Below are 18345 nucleotides of genomic sequence, written 5' to 3'. Positions count from 1 at the left end.
CCATGCTCCATTTGCATCATTAATTTGTGTCAACTCACCAAGGAAGTGTGTGACGTTGCTGCCCTATGACGGTTTGGTGACTTCATTGACTGCTCGGGTTCTACAAACTGCAGCAAAGTGACCCTTTTTTTGCTGGGCATATGTCCCCTTTTCCATGATTTCTTCCACATCTTTTACATCTCCATTTTGTTGCCTGCACTGTCTGATTTCGTTTTGAGCCTATGTGTTGTCTACCTCTTCCACTGTAATGTGATTTTCCTCTGGCACCAGTCACTTCACTGATTTGAGTATGAACACACACAGCTTGTTCATTAACGTGTCCTCGTACCTGTTCAGACTGTCTCACGAGCTCTATGGCGTGTTTGAGTGTCAAATCGGGCATTAATTGAAGCTTTTCCGACTGATTTCTGTCTAAAATCCCAATCACAAGCCGATCGCGAATGTTTTCATCCTTTGCTGCCCCGAAGTCACATGTACTGGCTAGCTCATGCAGGCTGCGAATATATTCTTCGGCCATTTCCCCTGGCCTCTGAACTCTCATGTGAAATTGTGCACTCTAATGAATAACATTAACTTTTGGTACAATGTAGTCATCAAGCTTCCTGATCACGTTATCATAATCCTCTCTATCACTCTCACCCTCTCCAAACGTAAATGTCTGATACACCTGTTCCGCTTCTTTTCCCATCGAATAAAGCAGCGTACAGAACTGCACTTCAGCCTCTTCCTTGTCCAGTTTAGTGGCTATCCTGTAGCGGTGAAACCTTTGGCCCCATTCTGGCCATCTTTTGGGGTGGCTGAAGTCAAAATTGTCTGTGGGTTGAAACTTTGCCATCGCGTCAATAGCGCTCCACTTCTGACACCATGTGATGTTTCAATAAAGCTCCTGAGATGTCTTAAGTAAAGTAAAGTAAAGTAACGTGACATACGGCCAAGTATGGTGACCCATGCTCAGAAGTTGTTCTCTGCATTTAACCCATCCAAAGTGCACACACATAGCAGTGAACACACACTGTGAACACACACCCGGAGCAGTGGGCAGCCATTTATGTTGCGGCGCCCGGGGAGCAGTTGGGGGGTTTGGTGCCTTAATGTCTTTACTTTATTAACATCAGATATTAAACAACGGACAGAAACATGCTGTGACTACATTCACTGCTCAGCTTGCACGAGGCAGGCGACAACTCCTCTTCAGTACCAACGCATCCCCACATACTCCACACTCTATTGCCATCTAGTGGATAGTACAGTAACCTGTTTATATCACAGCCTCGACTCATTTCAATCCTTGACTTTAAAATCGGTAGAAATATAAATGTAAAATCATTAGACCACTAAAATTATTTTTAGTCTGTTTATTACTAGCCTTTGGTTATGTGAAGCGTCCAATGCACGTACAAATCCTATTGAGCTGTTAGAGAAAAAAGTATTAGAGCAAGTGCATTAAAATAAATGCACTTTGTCAAATAGGTTTACCCGACTGGATTGTGCCCCATCCAACTGGACAATTGTCTCACACTGGGCTGGTTTAAGTTGTGATAGTTTGGAACTGTTTGCAAGTAATCCAAGAGGCTATTTTCAGGCGATACAATCTGGCAACCCTGTGTGTGTGTGTGTGTGTGTGTGTGTGTGTGTGTGTGTGTGTGTGTGTGCGTGCGTGCGTGCGTGCGTGTGTGTGTGTGTGTGTGTGTGTGTGTGTGTGTGTGCGTGCTTGTGTGTGTGTGTGTGTGTGTGTGTGTGTGTGTGTGTGTGTGTGCGTGCTTGTGTGTGTGTGTGTGTGTGTGTGTGTGTGTGTGTGTGTGTGCGTGCTTGTGTGTGTGTGTGTGTGTGTGTGTGTGTGTGTGTGTGTGTGTGTGTGTGTGTGTGTGTGTGTGTGTGTGTGTGTGTGTGTGTGTGTGCGTGCGCGCGTATGTGTGTGTTATGAAAGTGCACTGAGGTTTGTACTGAGCTTCACTCCCTCTTATCACAGCACAGATCGATGTTCAATCTTCACGCGATCTGTTTGTAAATAACTCTCACCAGGATCAGCGGATATTTTCCGTAAGTAAACTTTGGGAAACTGGTCCAGTTCCGCACAGCTTTGCTCCGGGACGGTTTTTGGTAAAGTGTTGCACTTCTGCAGGTACAGCTTTGTGTTCGGAAATGAAAGCGGGTACAGATGTGTGCATAGTTTGTTGTGTGTATAGTTTGTTGTGTATATAGTTTGTTGTGTGTATAGTTTGTTGTGTGTATAGTTTGTTGTGTATATAGTTTGTTGTGTGTATAGTTTGTTGTGTATATAGTTTGTTGTGTATATAGTTTGTTGTGTGTATAGTTTGTTGTGTATATAGTTTGTTGTGTGTATAGTTTGTTGTGTGTATAGTTTGTTGTGTATATAGTTTGTTGTGTGTATAGTTTGTTGTGTATATAGTTTGTTGTGTATATAGTTTGTTGTGTGTATAGTTTGTTGTGTATATAGTTTGTTGTGTGCATAGTTTGTTGTGTGTATAGTTTGTTGTGTATATAGTTTGTTGTGTGTATAGTTTGTTGTGTATATAGTTTGTTGTGTATATAGTTTGTTGTGTGTATAGTTTGTTTCATGTTTCCCCCAAAGGCAGACTGAGGTTTTACTGGTACAGAAATAATGGCACAAGGAGAGTGTCAGGGCACCTGACAAGATAAATGAAAGTGAGATTTGTTTATTTTTCTCATAGCATCGGGCTTCCCATGTGTCAGATTAGAGCAGCTGCACATTATTATTATTATTATTATTATTATTATTATTATTATTATTATTATTATTATTATTATTATTATAGCGTGTTCAGAGATTTGCAGCCGACTGAAAACATTACTGATGTCCTGGGAAATAGTGTATATTACTTATTTATAATACTATATTATTGTTGTTGTTGTTGTTGTTGTTGTTGTTGTTTCTACACTATATGGCCAAATGTTTGTGGACATCTGACCATACATTTATGTGTGTGTTAGCCCAACTGTCCTGCTGTTATAATGACCTCTACTTTCCTCGCGGCATTGAATGTGACTCTGTAGGATCTGCAAATTCAGCCACAAGAGTATTAGTGAAGTTAGGCATTGATGGCATGATGAGGAGGTCTGGCGTTACAGTTGTTCAGTTGTTAAAGGTGTTCAGTGGGTTTGAGGTCAGGGCTCTGTGCAGGACAGTCAAGTTCTTCCACTCCAACCTTGGCAAACCGTGCTTTAATGGAGCTTTCCTTGTGCACAGGTGCACTGTCATACTGAACAGTTTTGAGCTCCTTAGTTCCCTTGAAGGGCAATTGTAATTATTGTTTCTGCATACAAAGACATTTTAGATTATTCTGTGTTTCCAATATTGTGGCAAATGTTAAGGGAAGAACCACATATAGGTGTCCACAAATGTTTGTAACACAGAAATGTTTGTAATAGTCAGGTGTCCACAAATGTTTGGCTATATAGTGTAGGAAAGTGTTATATATTGCATTTTCTATGTTTTAGAAGAGAGTTTGTGGGAGTGTTTAACTGCACAGCCCACATTTATATATCTTATACGTGCAGTAGAAATGATGCATGGGTACATTAGGAAAACTAATTATTAATGAAAGTTTACGATCATGGATTAGCAATATATATGACAAACTCATCAACATCTATGTGAGACCTGATTTAAAACTGAGCAAGTAGCCTATACAGGCAAGTCCGGGCGTAACGATCTGACGATTTATTCATCAATTCAAAAGGCAACGATTAAAATAAAGCTATGCAGCATTTTTATAATAATGCTGCATAGCTTTATTAAAATATTAAATAAATATTTAACTATTTAAATATTATCACATCATCACAACATAAAGACTTGCAATAAAAACTCTAGACAGAAAAAAAAAGCATTTTTTTATCTTGTTTTTCAATTGTTCAGTATTATATAATGAACAATCTCTGGTGCATATGGTGCAGTATGCAGACCTGACTAATATGAAGAGCACTTGGATCAATTATATAAAAGAAGGCAAGTTTCTTGTTCTAAAAGCCCATAAAAGATTCAAACTGTGCACAGTGTTTTGTGCACTCTATTCTTTCACAATCTCTGTTATAATCTGCCTCGACAAGTCTGGCTTGAATGCTGAATGACTAAGTCTATGAATTGTCTTTTGAATCATTATAATCTTGCTTCCTTACCTTACATTATCAGTCCTGCCACACCTACAAGTCGTCAACATGAATAATGTGCTGGAAAAGATATTTTAATCACTAAATGTCTAATATTATAGCAGTGTGATCACAGTATGTTTTGTCGACGTATTGATTTTTGAGGACTGTGGAAATTCTGTGGTTGAACACTAGTATTGTATTTAGGACTGGGTATTTGGATAAGTACAAAAATTGTTTCTGTAAAATAAAAATCCTTTCACAGGGTTTTTTTCACAGTTTCGGTTTTATTAATGACGGTGAATTTAGTTGGGCTATGTGTGCAGTTTGTAATGTTTATAAAGTGTAATAATTTAGTAGGTTCAATGATTCTTTGCAAGAATCTAGTAGTGGATCTGGCAAATTTCCCATTTGCTGGCTTCTATTTACATTTTTCTGGTCCAGAACAGATCATAGCTCCAGAAATAAGCTCCACCCCCAGAGCAGATCTTCGCACCTCAGTTGCGCTTCCTTGAAAGTCACTTTACAATTTATATATTCTCAAGATGTGTGAGGTTGGTTGTCAATGTTTTAAATGCAACTGCAGTTTTTATTGCAATGAAATGGCGAGCAGGCAGCCAAGGGCATTACAATTACAACCTGAACCATAATCATGTTCATAACACTAAAGAAATGGTAAGTATGCACACATATTACAGACACTAATAATATCCCTGGAAAGTCAAGTTGTATTTCAGCTCTGAAAAAAAAATCAATCAAACTGTACATGTATATGAATACTTTGTGAATTTACCAAACCTTCAGTCAAATAGAAAAATGCTAAAAGTAAGTATGGGAAGTTGAATGTGATTCCAGATTCACAACAACAACACACACACACACACACACACACACACACACACACACACACACACACACACACACACACACACACACACACACACACACAATTATTGCCTGTCAGCCAGAGTGCATGTTGTAGACCAATCCTATTTTCAGACACAACAGATTCCTTCCAGGTCTCACTGTTCCTCTCTGTCTCAGTCTGACCTTTTCATGTGCGTGTATGTGAGAGACTGCATGGACTACAGGTCATGTGGTATCATGAGAGCTGCATCTGTCCCTGAGCAGTTTTGCCTTCTGATGTCATCAAGTTGGCACTGAAAGGCTGGTAGAAACTGAAGTGTCATCTAACAGACCTTTCCACAGTGACTTGGCAGTACTTAGTTTGCTTAAGTGTGTGTGTGTATGTGTAGTGTATGCCTGTAAATAAGTCACCCCAAGACTTGGCACTACTTTCAATTGACAGTGTAAAAAATTATTTTTCTGTCATCTTTCAGAGATTAGGTTTTTTTTTTTTACCTTTTCAGTCACCTCAATTATCATATGCGGTGTGGCAAGCTTTGAGCAAAAATACCAACACTGTGTAAATATTACAGTGGTTACATACAGAACATATTTATCTAAGACCATTAATCTGATAGACTGTCAATAAGGATTTTTTTTTATAATTCCTCTGTGTTCTGTGTTTACAGATGGTATATAAAAGAATTTCATTTAATAGCTGAGGTTTCTCCAATACTCCAATGGACTGGCTTCCCATCCAGAGTGTAATGACTCTTTACTCCTAGTGTTCCCAGAATAGGCTCCTAATCCACCATTCTCATGTGGTTAATAAAAATTATGAACAAATTAAAGAACAGATGAGTTTATTACTAGAATACTCACTCACATCAGGTAACTGCTTTATCCAGGTCAAAGAACACGATGCTATCCTACATCATGCACTCAGAACAGGACACAAGTCCATTACACACACACACACAAACCTCAGGCCAGTTCATCTTAGCCAGTAAATCTTCTGCTATGTTTCTTGTGCCACATAGACAGCAGTCTGAGCTCAGGATCAAACATGGGACCCTGGAGCTGTGAGATGGCAACACTCCACACCTCACCACTGTGCCACCTCACGATAATGCTACTTGTATAAAATGTATAAAGCCTATAAATATTTTTTGACATCTACAAAGTGCACAAAGTATTGCTCCTATAAAAACCAACACTATTTACTGTTATCATTCAACAATTACAGACTAATAATTAGTGAAATTTATGCGTGACACTTTCAAAAATTCTACACTTGATTCAGCTTTGCATCAGTAAGAGAGTAAACACCAGAAGATCCTCTGTTGTGGTTTGTTGCTGTTTTTTAATAATTACTTCCCCAAAACAATTTTTTGACGCAATCATAATTATATGTGTAATTATATCTCAAATAGTGGCACAGCAGCATGCTGTAGTATGTGTGGCATCAGAAAAGACTTTCATTTTTTTGTCTTGTTTTGATATTATTTGCTATGTAGCTCCTTGTTTGCGAGAATGGTACAGAAAATTATTAATTATTGTGTATTGATGTACGACTGAATGAGAGGTCAAATCAAACATTTTTTGTATATGATGTGTTTTGAAAATATAATAGAAATGGATATGTACAGTAAGTCTGAACTAATCCTAATTCTGTTACCAGTAATGAATTTACACTATTTAACATTGGTGAAATAAAAGCATTTCAGCAATATAGCAGTCAAGGAAGATTTTTAATGCTGAGTATATATGATTTTATTTAATAATATTATTATTAAAGTAATATGTGCTTACATTGCTAGTATGAGGTTTTGCTTTTCTCTTTGCCGTAAGAATCGGTAGATATCTTAATGAGTTTAAAATTAAACTTAATTAATAAGAAATGCTTGTCTGACCACCAAATGCTCAAACCTAATCTCCAAATGGGCTTAATAATATCCTGAGAGTCTAAGCTTTCAAACAATGTATAACATGACCATGTATTTAGAGGATTTAATGCTTAAAAGTTACAACGAAGTTGACGCAGCCTCATCTAAGGTGGTGGTGATCCACATATGTCACGGTGTTCGCCAAGACGTCGACCTGAAATTAAACTGTGCAGTTACACATTGTCACCCAGTAAAGAAGTTTTACTCCCAACTTACTAAATCCACAAATAATCTGTGCATGGTGTTATTTGTTCAGTGAGATCCGATGCATTTAATATATTTGCTTTATTTATATCTCCTATGTAAAATTTTCCTGACTTTATAGAGACATAGCGTGACATTTAAATAAGAGAACGAAAGCAGGGTAAAACACACCCACATGCATTCATGCATGCACTTACAAGCGTTTTACCTGCTGTAGGTAGCGTCCTTTTATTAAAGAATTTTGTAATGTATCAGCCATGTCTGTTCTTGCTGCTCTGTGTTTTCCACATTTTGTTCTGACAGCCTAATCTATTATCAATCTTTTGTAAATCCAGTATCCAGATCACCATGCTGCAAGGACTGAAGGCCTGAGTGCTTTAAGTCATGGCATCGCGGGATGGCTCGGATGGTTCCACAGCAGGAGAGAGGTGCATCCCTCTGGATATCGATGATGTCCAAATGCTTCTGCAAGGTCAGAAACATTCAGACCTTTTGAGAAAATAAGATGTTAGAGTAAAGCAGAGATGTGTTATGTCTGGAAGAGGATGGGCTTATTAGGTAAAAAACTACATATATAATGTTTTGTTTTTATTTCCTCTGCCCTTCTCCTTTCTTTGACTTGTCTCTGACTTGCTGACTCACCTGCAAATACTCTTTAAACAAAACCTTAGTGAGGGTGTGGCTGCAGTTTGTGTGGCCTGTGTGTATTTGTTGTCATCCGGAGCTAGATAGATATCACTTAGCAACAATCTTACCTTTTATTCAGCTCTGTTTTCTCACGATGTTATAAAAACCTAAAAACTCTACAGAATAATGTCAGTCTCAAGTCTGACACCTGAATCTGGGAATCTTTGTCCTGATTGCTGTATAGTGTAACATGGCTAACCAGAGGGCGTAAGGCCTTCAAGGCTGTGACATCCTACACCTTGAAGTGTCTGTGACACCTGCTCAAAGTTCATTGAAATGCATTTAATTTCGTTTTAATCTCAACTGAATCAGTGCATGCTTGAGGGTGTATGAAAGGTTGGAAGTCATGTTCATTTGGTTATTTCAATGGTTTTCACTAGCTTGACTAGCTTTGCTTTTTTCGTTTATTTTTTCCATAAATCAGTAACACCGGTCAGATGAATACAGTCTCCTTTAAGTTCAATCTCAGTTTATTCTGGACAGTTAGACTCATCTGCCAACAATAACCTGGGGCTGGACCCACACTGCATATAAGCTAGGCAAGGTGGGTACTTGCTTTGACTACAGGAGGGACAATAAAAGGCGAGTCATGGCTATTTCAGGTGTGACATCTTTTCTATTTGTGTCTGCTACAAGGTGCAATGTTTCTTCAACGATAGATTAAAGATACAAAAAATAAAAACTGCCATGCTAAAGACGTGAACCATTGCTATGCAATTTCATGGCTGATCATTTTCACAGTTACATTATTTTTAATAACCTGTTGTTAATAACCTGTAATACAAGTGCTCTTTGTTTAAAATGCACTGACAACTGATAGCTGGGTGTTGCTACTTAAAATATTCTACTCACTAGAACACCATGTAAACCATGAGTAATTTTAATAATAGTGACAATTGTTCATGATCCATTGACACAATCCAAGTGAGCTTATTTATTTGGTTTACAGACCCAAATTTTGTAGAAATGAGTAGTATGTGCAATATATGCACGGTGATAGATATTAGATCATTGCATTAGTAGTGTATTTATTACTTTTATGACATAGTATCTAGACAATATGGCCTATAATTATTTGTAATACATACACAATGTAACATACATTGAGTACAGGAAAGAAATTAATGACTAAGGCATTAGGGTATCACAGACCCAGAAAAAAAATCTTCATGTATTATTTGCCAGGTCCAGAATATTCAAAGCTAAAACAATGCAGGGCGTGATGCAGCTATGTGTTTGAGCTATATTTGTAGCCATTTCTAATTCTAAGCTGAAAATTAGTTCCTGCAGGGAAAGAGCCACTGAGTTCTTTGAACCACAAAACCACAAAATCCTCTTTTGGCAAAATATCTGCAGAGTTCTAAATATGTTTTCCATTTTAGTGCCAGGATGAAGTTGTTGTAGAGAAAGCATACAGAAAGTTTAGTGCATTTTGCATTTACAGTTTTATGCACTGTCTTTGTTGATTTGTTCTTACTGTGTTTGCACTATATTTTTTTTCTTCTGCAGTGGAACAGGAGCAGGTTCAAAAGAGGACATTCACTAACTGGATCAATGCTCAGCTTTCAAAGGTAATCTTTGGTAATCTAAATCTGCATAAACATGTAATTGGTCTTTGTGGGCTCATTTTGCAAACGCAATAGTAGATAAGGGTGAGGTGGGGTCTAGGTTCGAGCTGGTGACACTGGGGTATCAGTGACCATAGTAGTCTTTGTAAAGCACCAACAAGTTAAAGATTTTTATATACGCTTGCATGAATTGTTCACAATGCCACGTTCATTTACATGAACCACACAGTGTTCAGACTCTACAGTGTGCCGCAGGGTTCAGCCATGTGCCACTATAAAGAATCTTTAAACACCAGTGATCTATGGAAACTATTTTTTGTCAAAAATATAATAATTTAAACATCTGTAAATTGTTATGGATAAAGGTAATTGATAAATTCTCTAAATGCCATAAATATAAATTTATATGCTGTAAGCACAGCCAAGGAGTCTAACACAAAACTGTGTTTTTTTCACTTGAATGATAAATGATGGAATATTGAACAGTGTTTCTTTACTCTTTTTCACAGAGGCCAAAAAAATAAAATTTGCATCTCTGTTGTTGTGTCCATGTTCAGCACTGAATTTCTTTATCATGGCACACAGTGGTGTTTAATGGCTCCTATGAAACTACACTCAGAGCTTTAAGAATAAGTATTTTTGTTTTTACATAGCCTACTATGGGCAAAAGTTTATTCGAAAAGTTTCCAAAAAGCAAAAGTCTAATGAAGGTAGAAGATTTTTTTATCTTAATTAATTTGCAAAATCAAACCCATTTTTGCTGTCTGAGATGCCACAAGTTCTTGTTTGAACTTGTGGCCGTTTGAAGCCGTTATCTGTAATCATTAAAATATGTTTAAGTTTAACCAAACTGAGGTAAAATCATCCCGCTCTGAAGCCAACAGTTTATCGACTAATTCTGTAGTGACTTGCGGTGGTAAAATACATGTGTTTATACTGATAAAAAATGTGCAATAAGTTGTTTTCCATTCACAGTAATTAAAGACCAGCATATTAGTAAAAAGATGTAAATCTTCTATTTAATGGAATTACATTTACTCCATAGCATATATCTTTAAACAGTTTATTCGGTGAGCAAATATTAACCATTATTACAGAAAGTAGTTATTTCAAGAGTCGAGGTGGTCCGAATTCTATACAAGGAACACTGGGCATGATGCAGGAATAAACACTCTATTATGTAGATGAAATACAGTCAGGTGTAAAGTGGCTCCTCTCAATATGTTTAATGACGCTGAGTATGCAGAGACCTGGGAGTAATCCTTTTTGATGGGTTGTAGCTTTGCAATAATGGCCTCATCCACCTCGATTAGATCCAATTTCAGCTTGCTTTGGCTTTGCAGCTGTCTTGGGATCTTAAGCAACAAAGCATTCTTTCCCAGTGACAGATGTTTTTTAATCATTGCCTCATACAACTAAACTTTAAACTCCCTTAAGTACCATGTAGCAAATATTCCGGTTCACTCTCCAGAATACTGTATCTTTTATGGATTACATGTTAATGATGTAATGTTTGTGTTTTCCAGAGGAGCTGTACCTCCTTAGTGCAGGATCTTTTTGCAGACCTCCGTGATGGAGCTCGATTGCTGGACCTGCTGGAGGTCATGAGTGGCCAGCACTTGGTCAGTGTCACACCCTACTTTAATATGTTTACTAATGGCACTCAGTGTAAGTGCAAAATTTTTATTGGACTTTTTTTTTCCCCACAGAAACGAGAGAAAGGCCGTGGAGTTTTTCAGCAAAGGGGAAACATTGAAACAGCTTTAAATTTCTTAAAAAATAAATCAGTGAGGGTTTGCCTTGGTTGAATCATATTCATTCCTGATATATGTCTCTCAAAATCTTATAGAGGTCTTATAGAGGATTAAACAATGTCATAATATTATAATAATTATAATGTTATATATATATATATATATATATATATATATATATATATATATATATATATATATATATATATATATAATATTTTATATATGATACTGTTAGTTTGTTAAGATCTTTTTTCTTTTTAGATTAAGCTGGTGAATATAAACATCCCTGATATCATAGAAGGGAAACCTTCCATCATTTTAGGCCTCATATGGACCATTATACTACGCTGTCATGTGAGTAGCACATCAGTTATCTAGAGTTCCCACATGCATTGAACTCAATTCAAAAAGATCTTCTTATCATCTTTATATTAGCTGTGTGTGTCTCATACTTTAGGGGATATTCATATTTCACTCCTATTAATCCAATGGTGTATCTTCAGTACCTCACTAGTGTGATGGTATTATATTAATCAAAGGGGTAAATTTGAAACTTTTACTGAAATGGTTACTTTGATGCTACCAACATTTATTCATCCATTTTTAGTGAAATAAATTAGGTCTGCAATTAGAGCTGCAATTATTCAAGTCTGTTATGCCTGCTTTGTATCGATGATGGAACTGGCATTAGTATAAAATTAATGTAGAATATAGTAATTGTTACATTTTTCTTAAATTTGGCTGCACTGTCGTTGGGTGGCTCACAGATGTACTAGAATGCTTCTAATACGTAAAAGAAAAGTAAGCTGGACCACGATCATGGGAAAAGTGTTTATTGAAGATGCTTGTGTAGCATGTTTGTCTTCTACAACTTAACCCAAAGGTACTGCCTGTGTGACCAGACTTTATGCCTGGTAAAAAATGGACTTCAAACAATAGACAGATACGGACCTCCAACTGAAAAACTTACAATGTGTTGATCAGCTGATTGATTGCTTTACAGATAGGCCATTATTTCAGGCACAATGTAATCAGCCATTTGGTTCACCTTTTACAGTTATATGTTGATTACAGGTGAGACACACATAGAATGAGTATTCTATGGTTCATCATCTGTAATATTTGTGCAGTATCATCAGACTCTTTGAAAAACATAAAAAACTCTAACAAAATCCTGAACAAATTTGCTGTGTTTATCTGTGTTAAATGTCATAACTAAAAAACTGTGATTTCCTGCAGATAGAGGAGTTAGCCAGCATGCTCTCATTTGGATCCCGATCCTCCTCTTTGGATTCTCTGTCCAGTGTAGATTCGGCTCCTGGAACCCCACTACGAGGTAGCCCTGTTCCACAGAGAGCGTCACCCATCCATACACGCTTTCGTCTCTCTGCTAAAAAGGCCCTGCTCCTATGGGTGCAAGACCAGTGCCAGAAGTGGGTTTCTGCTACTCAGTTCACAGAAATTTATTGTACTTTGGTTTGACTTGTATTTGTTTCAATCATCCTGCATTTTCTCTATTACTCTTAGGGTGGGCTCCTCAGTCAGTGTAAAAGATTTCAAATCAAGCTGGAGGAGTGGCGTTGCATTCCACGCAATTCTTTGCTCCTTGAGGCCAGACCTAATGGACATGTCCCTAACAGAGAAGAGGAGCAACCGTGAAAACTTAGAGGAGGCATTTCGCATAGCTCAGCAGGAGCTGGGAATACCCAGACTACTTGAACCTGAGGGTGGGAGTAATTTCTTGATCTATCAGCTTGTAGAATTTCACGTTTACTTCATCCAGTTACTTAAACCTTTTTTTTATTTATTTTATTTTATTTATTTATTTTTTTACAAATGAACAGTAATAATAAATGCATGTTGACACATTACTCAGGATTACACTTTGCTCTAAAAATAGAGATGAGCATCCTTAATATATCTAACAGATATACTACAAATGGATAGCTTAATATAATCACAATGCCACAACCTTTTTATGTCTAGATATTGATGTCAGTCACCCAGATGAGAAGTCCATAATGACATACGTGGCCCAGTTTCTGCAGTACTCCAATGATATGCCTACAGTTGTTGATGATCTTGAGGTGAGAACTTCAAAACTATTATCCAGCAAATATAAAATTTTTGCATATTAGATTAGACATTTTCTAAATTGGAACTACTGAGATAAAACCTAAATTTTTCCTGTTTGTCCTACTTTAGTATTTTAATTGCTTTCTTTCATCTTTCCATCTTTCATGCCTATAATCTTTACATCTGACACCTGTTTCCGGTTCTACCGGCTCACTCCTCCTTTTTTCTGCTGGGTGTAGCTGCAAACTCTTATTTTTCCTACATGCTTTTCTCCTGTCAATCTCCCCACCTACTACACACCTGCTGTTCTAGCTTTTCCTTTGCATCAGGTACAGATAAACAAATTCACGTATGTTACTTTTACATCTGCGGTAACCTTAAAACAAATCTGACAGTTCTGCAAAGATGTGGACTTTACCCAATTCAATCTAACTGTCTGTGATTCTGCTGTTATATATGTATACTTAGGCTTCACCCAGTCAGAAGGTCAGAGAGATGACTTGTTGGCTTCAGCAAGCCTATGAGGAACTGCTGGATGTATGGTCCTCCACAGAGAGAGAGGGGTATAGCAGACGGTATCAGGTGAAATCAGGCTTCAAGCCTCTTTAAATGCTCTATGTCAGTGTGTGATTTGATTTCTGTGGTTTATACACTTTTTTTAACAGTGTTTTCAGTGCATTTGGTGCTTCTCCATGCTCGCAACTCTCCCAGACTAACCTCTACTTGTAACCTCTACTAAAATGTATAACACATAACATAATAAATATTTGATACAAATACAAAATACCAAAGAGTAAATTAATAGTGACATAGATGACATAGATCCATACTATGGGTAAGTATGTGCTATATTATTGTGTTCTTAGCTTTGGGCAAATCAGCTATTTGTACTCTTAAGTACACACATGCACAAAACAAACAAACGAAAGACAATAGAAATTTGCTGGCTATAAACACATGCTCATTTGTATGTGCTATTCATGTAACTTTTCTGTCTCTGCTACATATTGTCTCAAAGTATATGCACTGCTCACTAATGACTCCTTGCTTTAATAAAATGGTAGACATGCACCAAAATACGCTTTAAAATGTTTAATTATACCAAATAAATATGATATAATCATTATTTCTAACCTTCAACTGTATTTTATTGTTAATTTGTTAAAAAACTATTTTTTGATAGTGACCGTATTTGGTTTCTCCCAAATACTACCATATTATGTCAGGAGTCATAGGAGACTAACTAATTCAGAGGCAACACTTCTGTTCTGTGCTCCACAACAAAGAGACAGAGAAAGCCCAACTGTTATATGAAGATATACAGTTTATTACTTTGAAAGATGATATTCAGCGTTTGTTGACATTGCTGCTAATTTTGAGCAATAGTCAGAGTAATTGCATGACCAAAGGTCACAATAGGACTCTCATTACTCTCATTATAGGCATTCCAAACATTTGTGGGGTCGTTCTATGAGCAGCGGCGTCCAGTGATTCCAATGTTGAGTGCAATGAAACGAAGCACCAAACTCAGTGAGGAACAGGTTGCCCTGAGACAGGCATGGGACAATATGGAGGACAGGGTGAGTTGCAGCATTGCTGCATGTCTATATAATAGTGGAAGAGAGACATAGATTGCATTACACTGCATATTGTGTCAGCATGTAATAACGTCCTGTCTTATACAGTTGCATAGATACAAAACTGAGCTGGATGGAGCTCTACCTGCTCCTTTACACAGTTTGTCGAATTGGCTACAGAGAATGGAGGCAGTTCTGGATGAGGATCAGGGCACCTCTGACCACGCAAGTGCCGCTAGAAATGCCAGAGACAAGCAAGAGCAACTTAAGGTTTATAAAGTCCACCAGTTTTACTACTTTTTCCAGAGTAAACTATTAAGATTTGTTAACAAGGTACATAATTAAACAATTCCAGGTGTTGATGGTGGACATGAGTGGCCACTTGGATACACTTCATCTATTCCACAACACAGATGATGAAGGTTCCTCTCAGATTCCTGATGAAAAACTTGATGAACTCAAGAGACGGTGGGCATGAACTTTTTCTCAGCGAAATACAAAATAGTTTTTTTAAATATTCTTTTTAATGCAAAGTGAATGTTAATGTTAAAGACAAATAAAGACAGAAACATAATGTACAAATACTGTCATAAAACAGAAATCTTCCCAAAACCTCCCAACTAAAATATACTAATGTAAGTATGATTCCTGCAGTTTCACCAATGCCAGAGTGGCAGCAAAGTACCATGGCATCAAACTGGAGTACTCTGAGCACTGGCACAATGTCTGTGAGATTTTAAGCCATCTCAAGGGCAAGCTGAATACCTGGAGAGGACCCTATGGCTCTCAGGAATCTGTGCTGTCCCTGTTGCAGGATTGGAGTGTAAGTCATATAGCACATAGCATAAAGCTGCAGAGAGAGAGAGAGAGCATTAAAACAGACTATATAACTTACTATAATGTACAAACTAAATTATATGAACAGATTATATTGACTAAAATTGAGCCTAATTTTGTCATTTGAGTTTTAATTACTTACAATGTTTATGTCTGCATACTGCATTACTGTAGGATACCATAGAGAAGCAAGGCATGGTGTCCATATTAAATGCACTACTCCACAAGCTGAAAGAGACAGCCAGCACATACACTGGCAAGGCAGCCCTGTGTAAGTGAATCTACTGCAGACAAACTACAATTAATTTAGTTTAGGAACAATCAGTTCAACCACATTTATGTATTTAATTTAAATTTATCTAATTTGAAAGAATACTCAACCAAACCCCCATGTAGTGCATCTGTAGCTTCTGATTGATTGTCACAGAAAATTTCACTATGTTTCACAACAATACTCCAAAAACACAAAAATGCTGCAAAATTTTTACACATTCTATTTGACTTTGATTGACTTCCAACAAGCGCCTTAATAACATTTTGAATTTAATGTCAATGGGGGTACTGTTCTTGTGTCAAAATTATTGCCAATGGTACATGCTCACAATTTACAGATATGTTAGACTAAGATTAGATTAAGTGTTTTGTTTCATCCCTGCAGCCGAGGACTCTGGGACAGTGAACAGGCAGGTGAAAGAGGCTGAGAGTGAAGCAGCAGTGAGCACGGTAGAAGTAAACACTGTAAGGGGCACAATGGACCGTGTGATGGTGGCATGGGAGTCGTACAAACACTGCTCACACTCACTACAGGTCTTCTTGGGACAGGCACTGGCAGGGAGCAAGGTACTGAATCAACCAGCACATAGGCTATACATTTCTTAAGTGTTTTGGCTTCCAAGGTTTCCAATTTAACAGCATATACGTTAGCATAAATGCATTTAAGATTAAAGTTTGCCGTACTTGATACGTTTGTCATTTTTAGAACATTCATAAAAAGAAAATTTCACAAAAAGAATTCATTATGTTAAAGACCCTTTTGGGGAGGTTAATACAGTATCAAAAAAAGACAAGGCAAGGATTTTTTACATTAAGGGATAAAAGTATATCTGGTCATAAAATCTAGAAAACTTGTGTTACTTCAAATGTATAATGTTAATTGCTTAAAAAATACAAAACTGTTAACAGCTCAGGGTCAGAAGTGCAGAATTATTTGGATTTGGAAAATTCAATAATGTTAAGTAACATGAAATCTGATATTGTCCTGCTTGTGTGTCATACACCAGGTCCCTGACAACCTGTCAAAATGGAGCTCTCTCCAGGCCCAGCTAAATGAAACAGGAAACTATTTGATTGAGGTAACCAACAGCTCCACCAGCTCCTCTCTAGCAAATGAGCTGGGAAAACTCAACAGAAGATGGGCAGATTTCATCAAGCGGACCAAGTTTGTGAGTACAAAGGATGTGATATGAATGTTGTCCATTGCAGATTTTGTGTCATCTGATATCAGCATCTGGTTCATTTTATATGAGCTGAAGCTTTTTTGATTTACTGTCTGCAGACAGTGCCATCACAGCAGGTCAGCAGCTCAGCCCCGGGTGCTCAGGCCGTGCAGCGCTTAGTGCAGGAAGCAGACTGGATGCTGAGAGAGGCCGTGGAGGTGTCTTCTGAAGCCCTGCACTCATACAGGAAAAGACTTCAGGTACATCAGTCCATCATTCCTTATCTCATGTACTGTATAATACATAAAATCAGGTTTGTTGAAATTATGAAATGTATGATAATAAAAATGTGGTTGTACTATTTTCCACTGTGCATGTACATGTAAGTCTTATGGCTGTAATAGACATTCAGCGAAAAGTCAGTGTCCCAAACCACACAATCATAAGAATAAAAATGTTATTGATATTGTAACATACTGAATGGTTTTATATTTTATGCAAATTAGTAGCTGTAGATGTTGATACCTTGTATTATTTCTCTTTTTATTATTGTGTATTTGTCTTTTCCTACAATCCATTCAGGCCATACTAAAGAAAATTTCAGACATAGACCTGGACTTATTATCTCCATCTCCAGGATTTAGTAAAGAGACACTGCAGAAGCTGAAGCACAGACTTTCAGAGGTGACAAACTTATAACATCTACTTTTGAATACTTCTTTACAGTGTTAAAGACTCTCTTAAGGTCATGGTATGATTTAAATAAGAAGCATCTGGCATCTGAAGGTTTGTACTTTGTCTGCAGATGAGGCAGGCTCTGGGTGAGGCAGAGCAGGCATGTGGTGGGCTGCAGAAGACAACATCTGAGTTGGAAGGTAGACTTACTGAGCTGGCTCACTGCAACACAGCGGCCATGGAAGTTTGCCAACTTTGGAAAGAATTGCAACACAGTGTCCACCAGACTCCTCACCCTAAAGCCAAAGTGAGCATATAAAGCACATTTACATCCCAACATTATACATTTCTGATTAGAAGCTTGATTGTGATGTGCTCTGGTTCCCAGTCACTGATAGGCAGAAGACTGCAACTAGAGGAAAAAATGGTGGCAGAAGGACAGGATCTGCAAGCTTTGCTGGAAAAACTGCAAGAGAAATCCTCCCTGCCACATCTCAGTGTGTGTGCCCTACAGGGCAGAGTGAAGCACACTGTCAAACACTCTAAGGTAACCACATAATGTAGTTGTCATAGCAAACAGGTCAGTTCTTTTATGTTACCAATTA

General features: G+C 37.5%; 1 protein-coding gene across 10 annotated transcripts in view; it reads left to right on the top strand.

Moving 5' to 3' along the window:
* Positions 1–1886: 1886 nt before the first annotated feature.
* LOC113644663 overlaps positions 1887–18345 on the top strand; it is a 115470-nt gene continuing 99011 nt past the window's right edge. For 8 of the 10 annotated variants that reach the window (XM_047801495.1, XM_047801494.1, XM_047801490.1 and 5 more), the window contains exons 1-22: positions 1887–2040; positions 7463–7599; positions 9324–9385; positions 10909–11004; positions 11092–11169; positions 11401–11493; positions 12379–12572; positions 12667–12866; positions 13126–13226; positions 13455–13544; positions 13684–13797; positions 14658–14795; positions 14901–15062; positions 15148–15260; positions 15447–15615; positions 15804–15900; positions 16288–16469; positions 16910–17071; positions 17185–17325; positions 17648–17749; positions 17871–18047; positions 18129–18287. In XM_047801495.1, coding sequence (XP_047657451.1) covers positions 7512–7599; positions 9324–9385; positions 10909–11004; positions 11092–11169; positions 11401–11493; positions 12379–12572; positions 12667–12866; positions 13126–13226; positions 13455–13544; positions 13684–13797; positions 14658–14795; positions 14901–15062; positions 15148–15260; positions 15447–15615; positions 15804–15900; positions 16288–16469; positions 16910–17071; positions 17185–17325; positions 17648–17749; positions 17871–18047; positions 18129–18287 — 2718 coding nt within the window. In that variant the 5' untranslated portion in view covers positions 1887–2040; positions 7463–7511. The remainder of the gene's footprint in view (positions 2041–7462; positions 7600–9323; positions 9386–10908; positions 11005–11091; positions 11170–11400; positions 11494–12378; positions 12573–12666; positions 12867–13125; positions 13227–13454; positions 13545–13683; positions 13798–14657; positions 14796–14900; positions 15063–15147; positions 15261–15446; positions 15616–15803; positions 15901–16287; positions 16470–16909; positions 17072–17184; positions 17326–17647; positions 17750–17870; positions 18048–18128; positions 18288–18345) is intronic. The other 2 variants (XM_047801496.1, XM_047801492.1) reach the window with 2 other exon arrangements.

This window comes from Tachysurus fulvidraco, chromosome 16, assembly GCF_022655615.1.
Source record: "Tachysurus fulvidraco isolate hzauxx_2018 chromosome 16, HZAU_PFXX_2.0, whole genome shotgun sequence".
Classification (NCBI taxonomy): Eukaryota; Metazoa; Chordata; class Actinopteri; order Siluriformes; family Bagridae; genus Tachysurus; species Tachysurus fulvidraco.
This window is presented reverse-complemented; position numbering and strand designations above follow the sequence as displayed.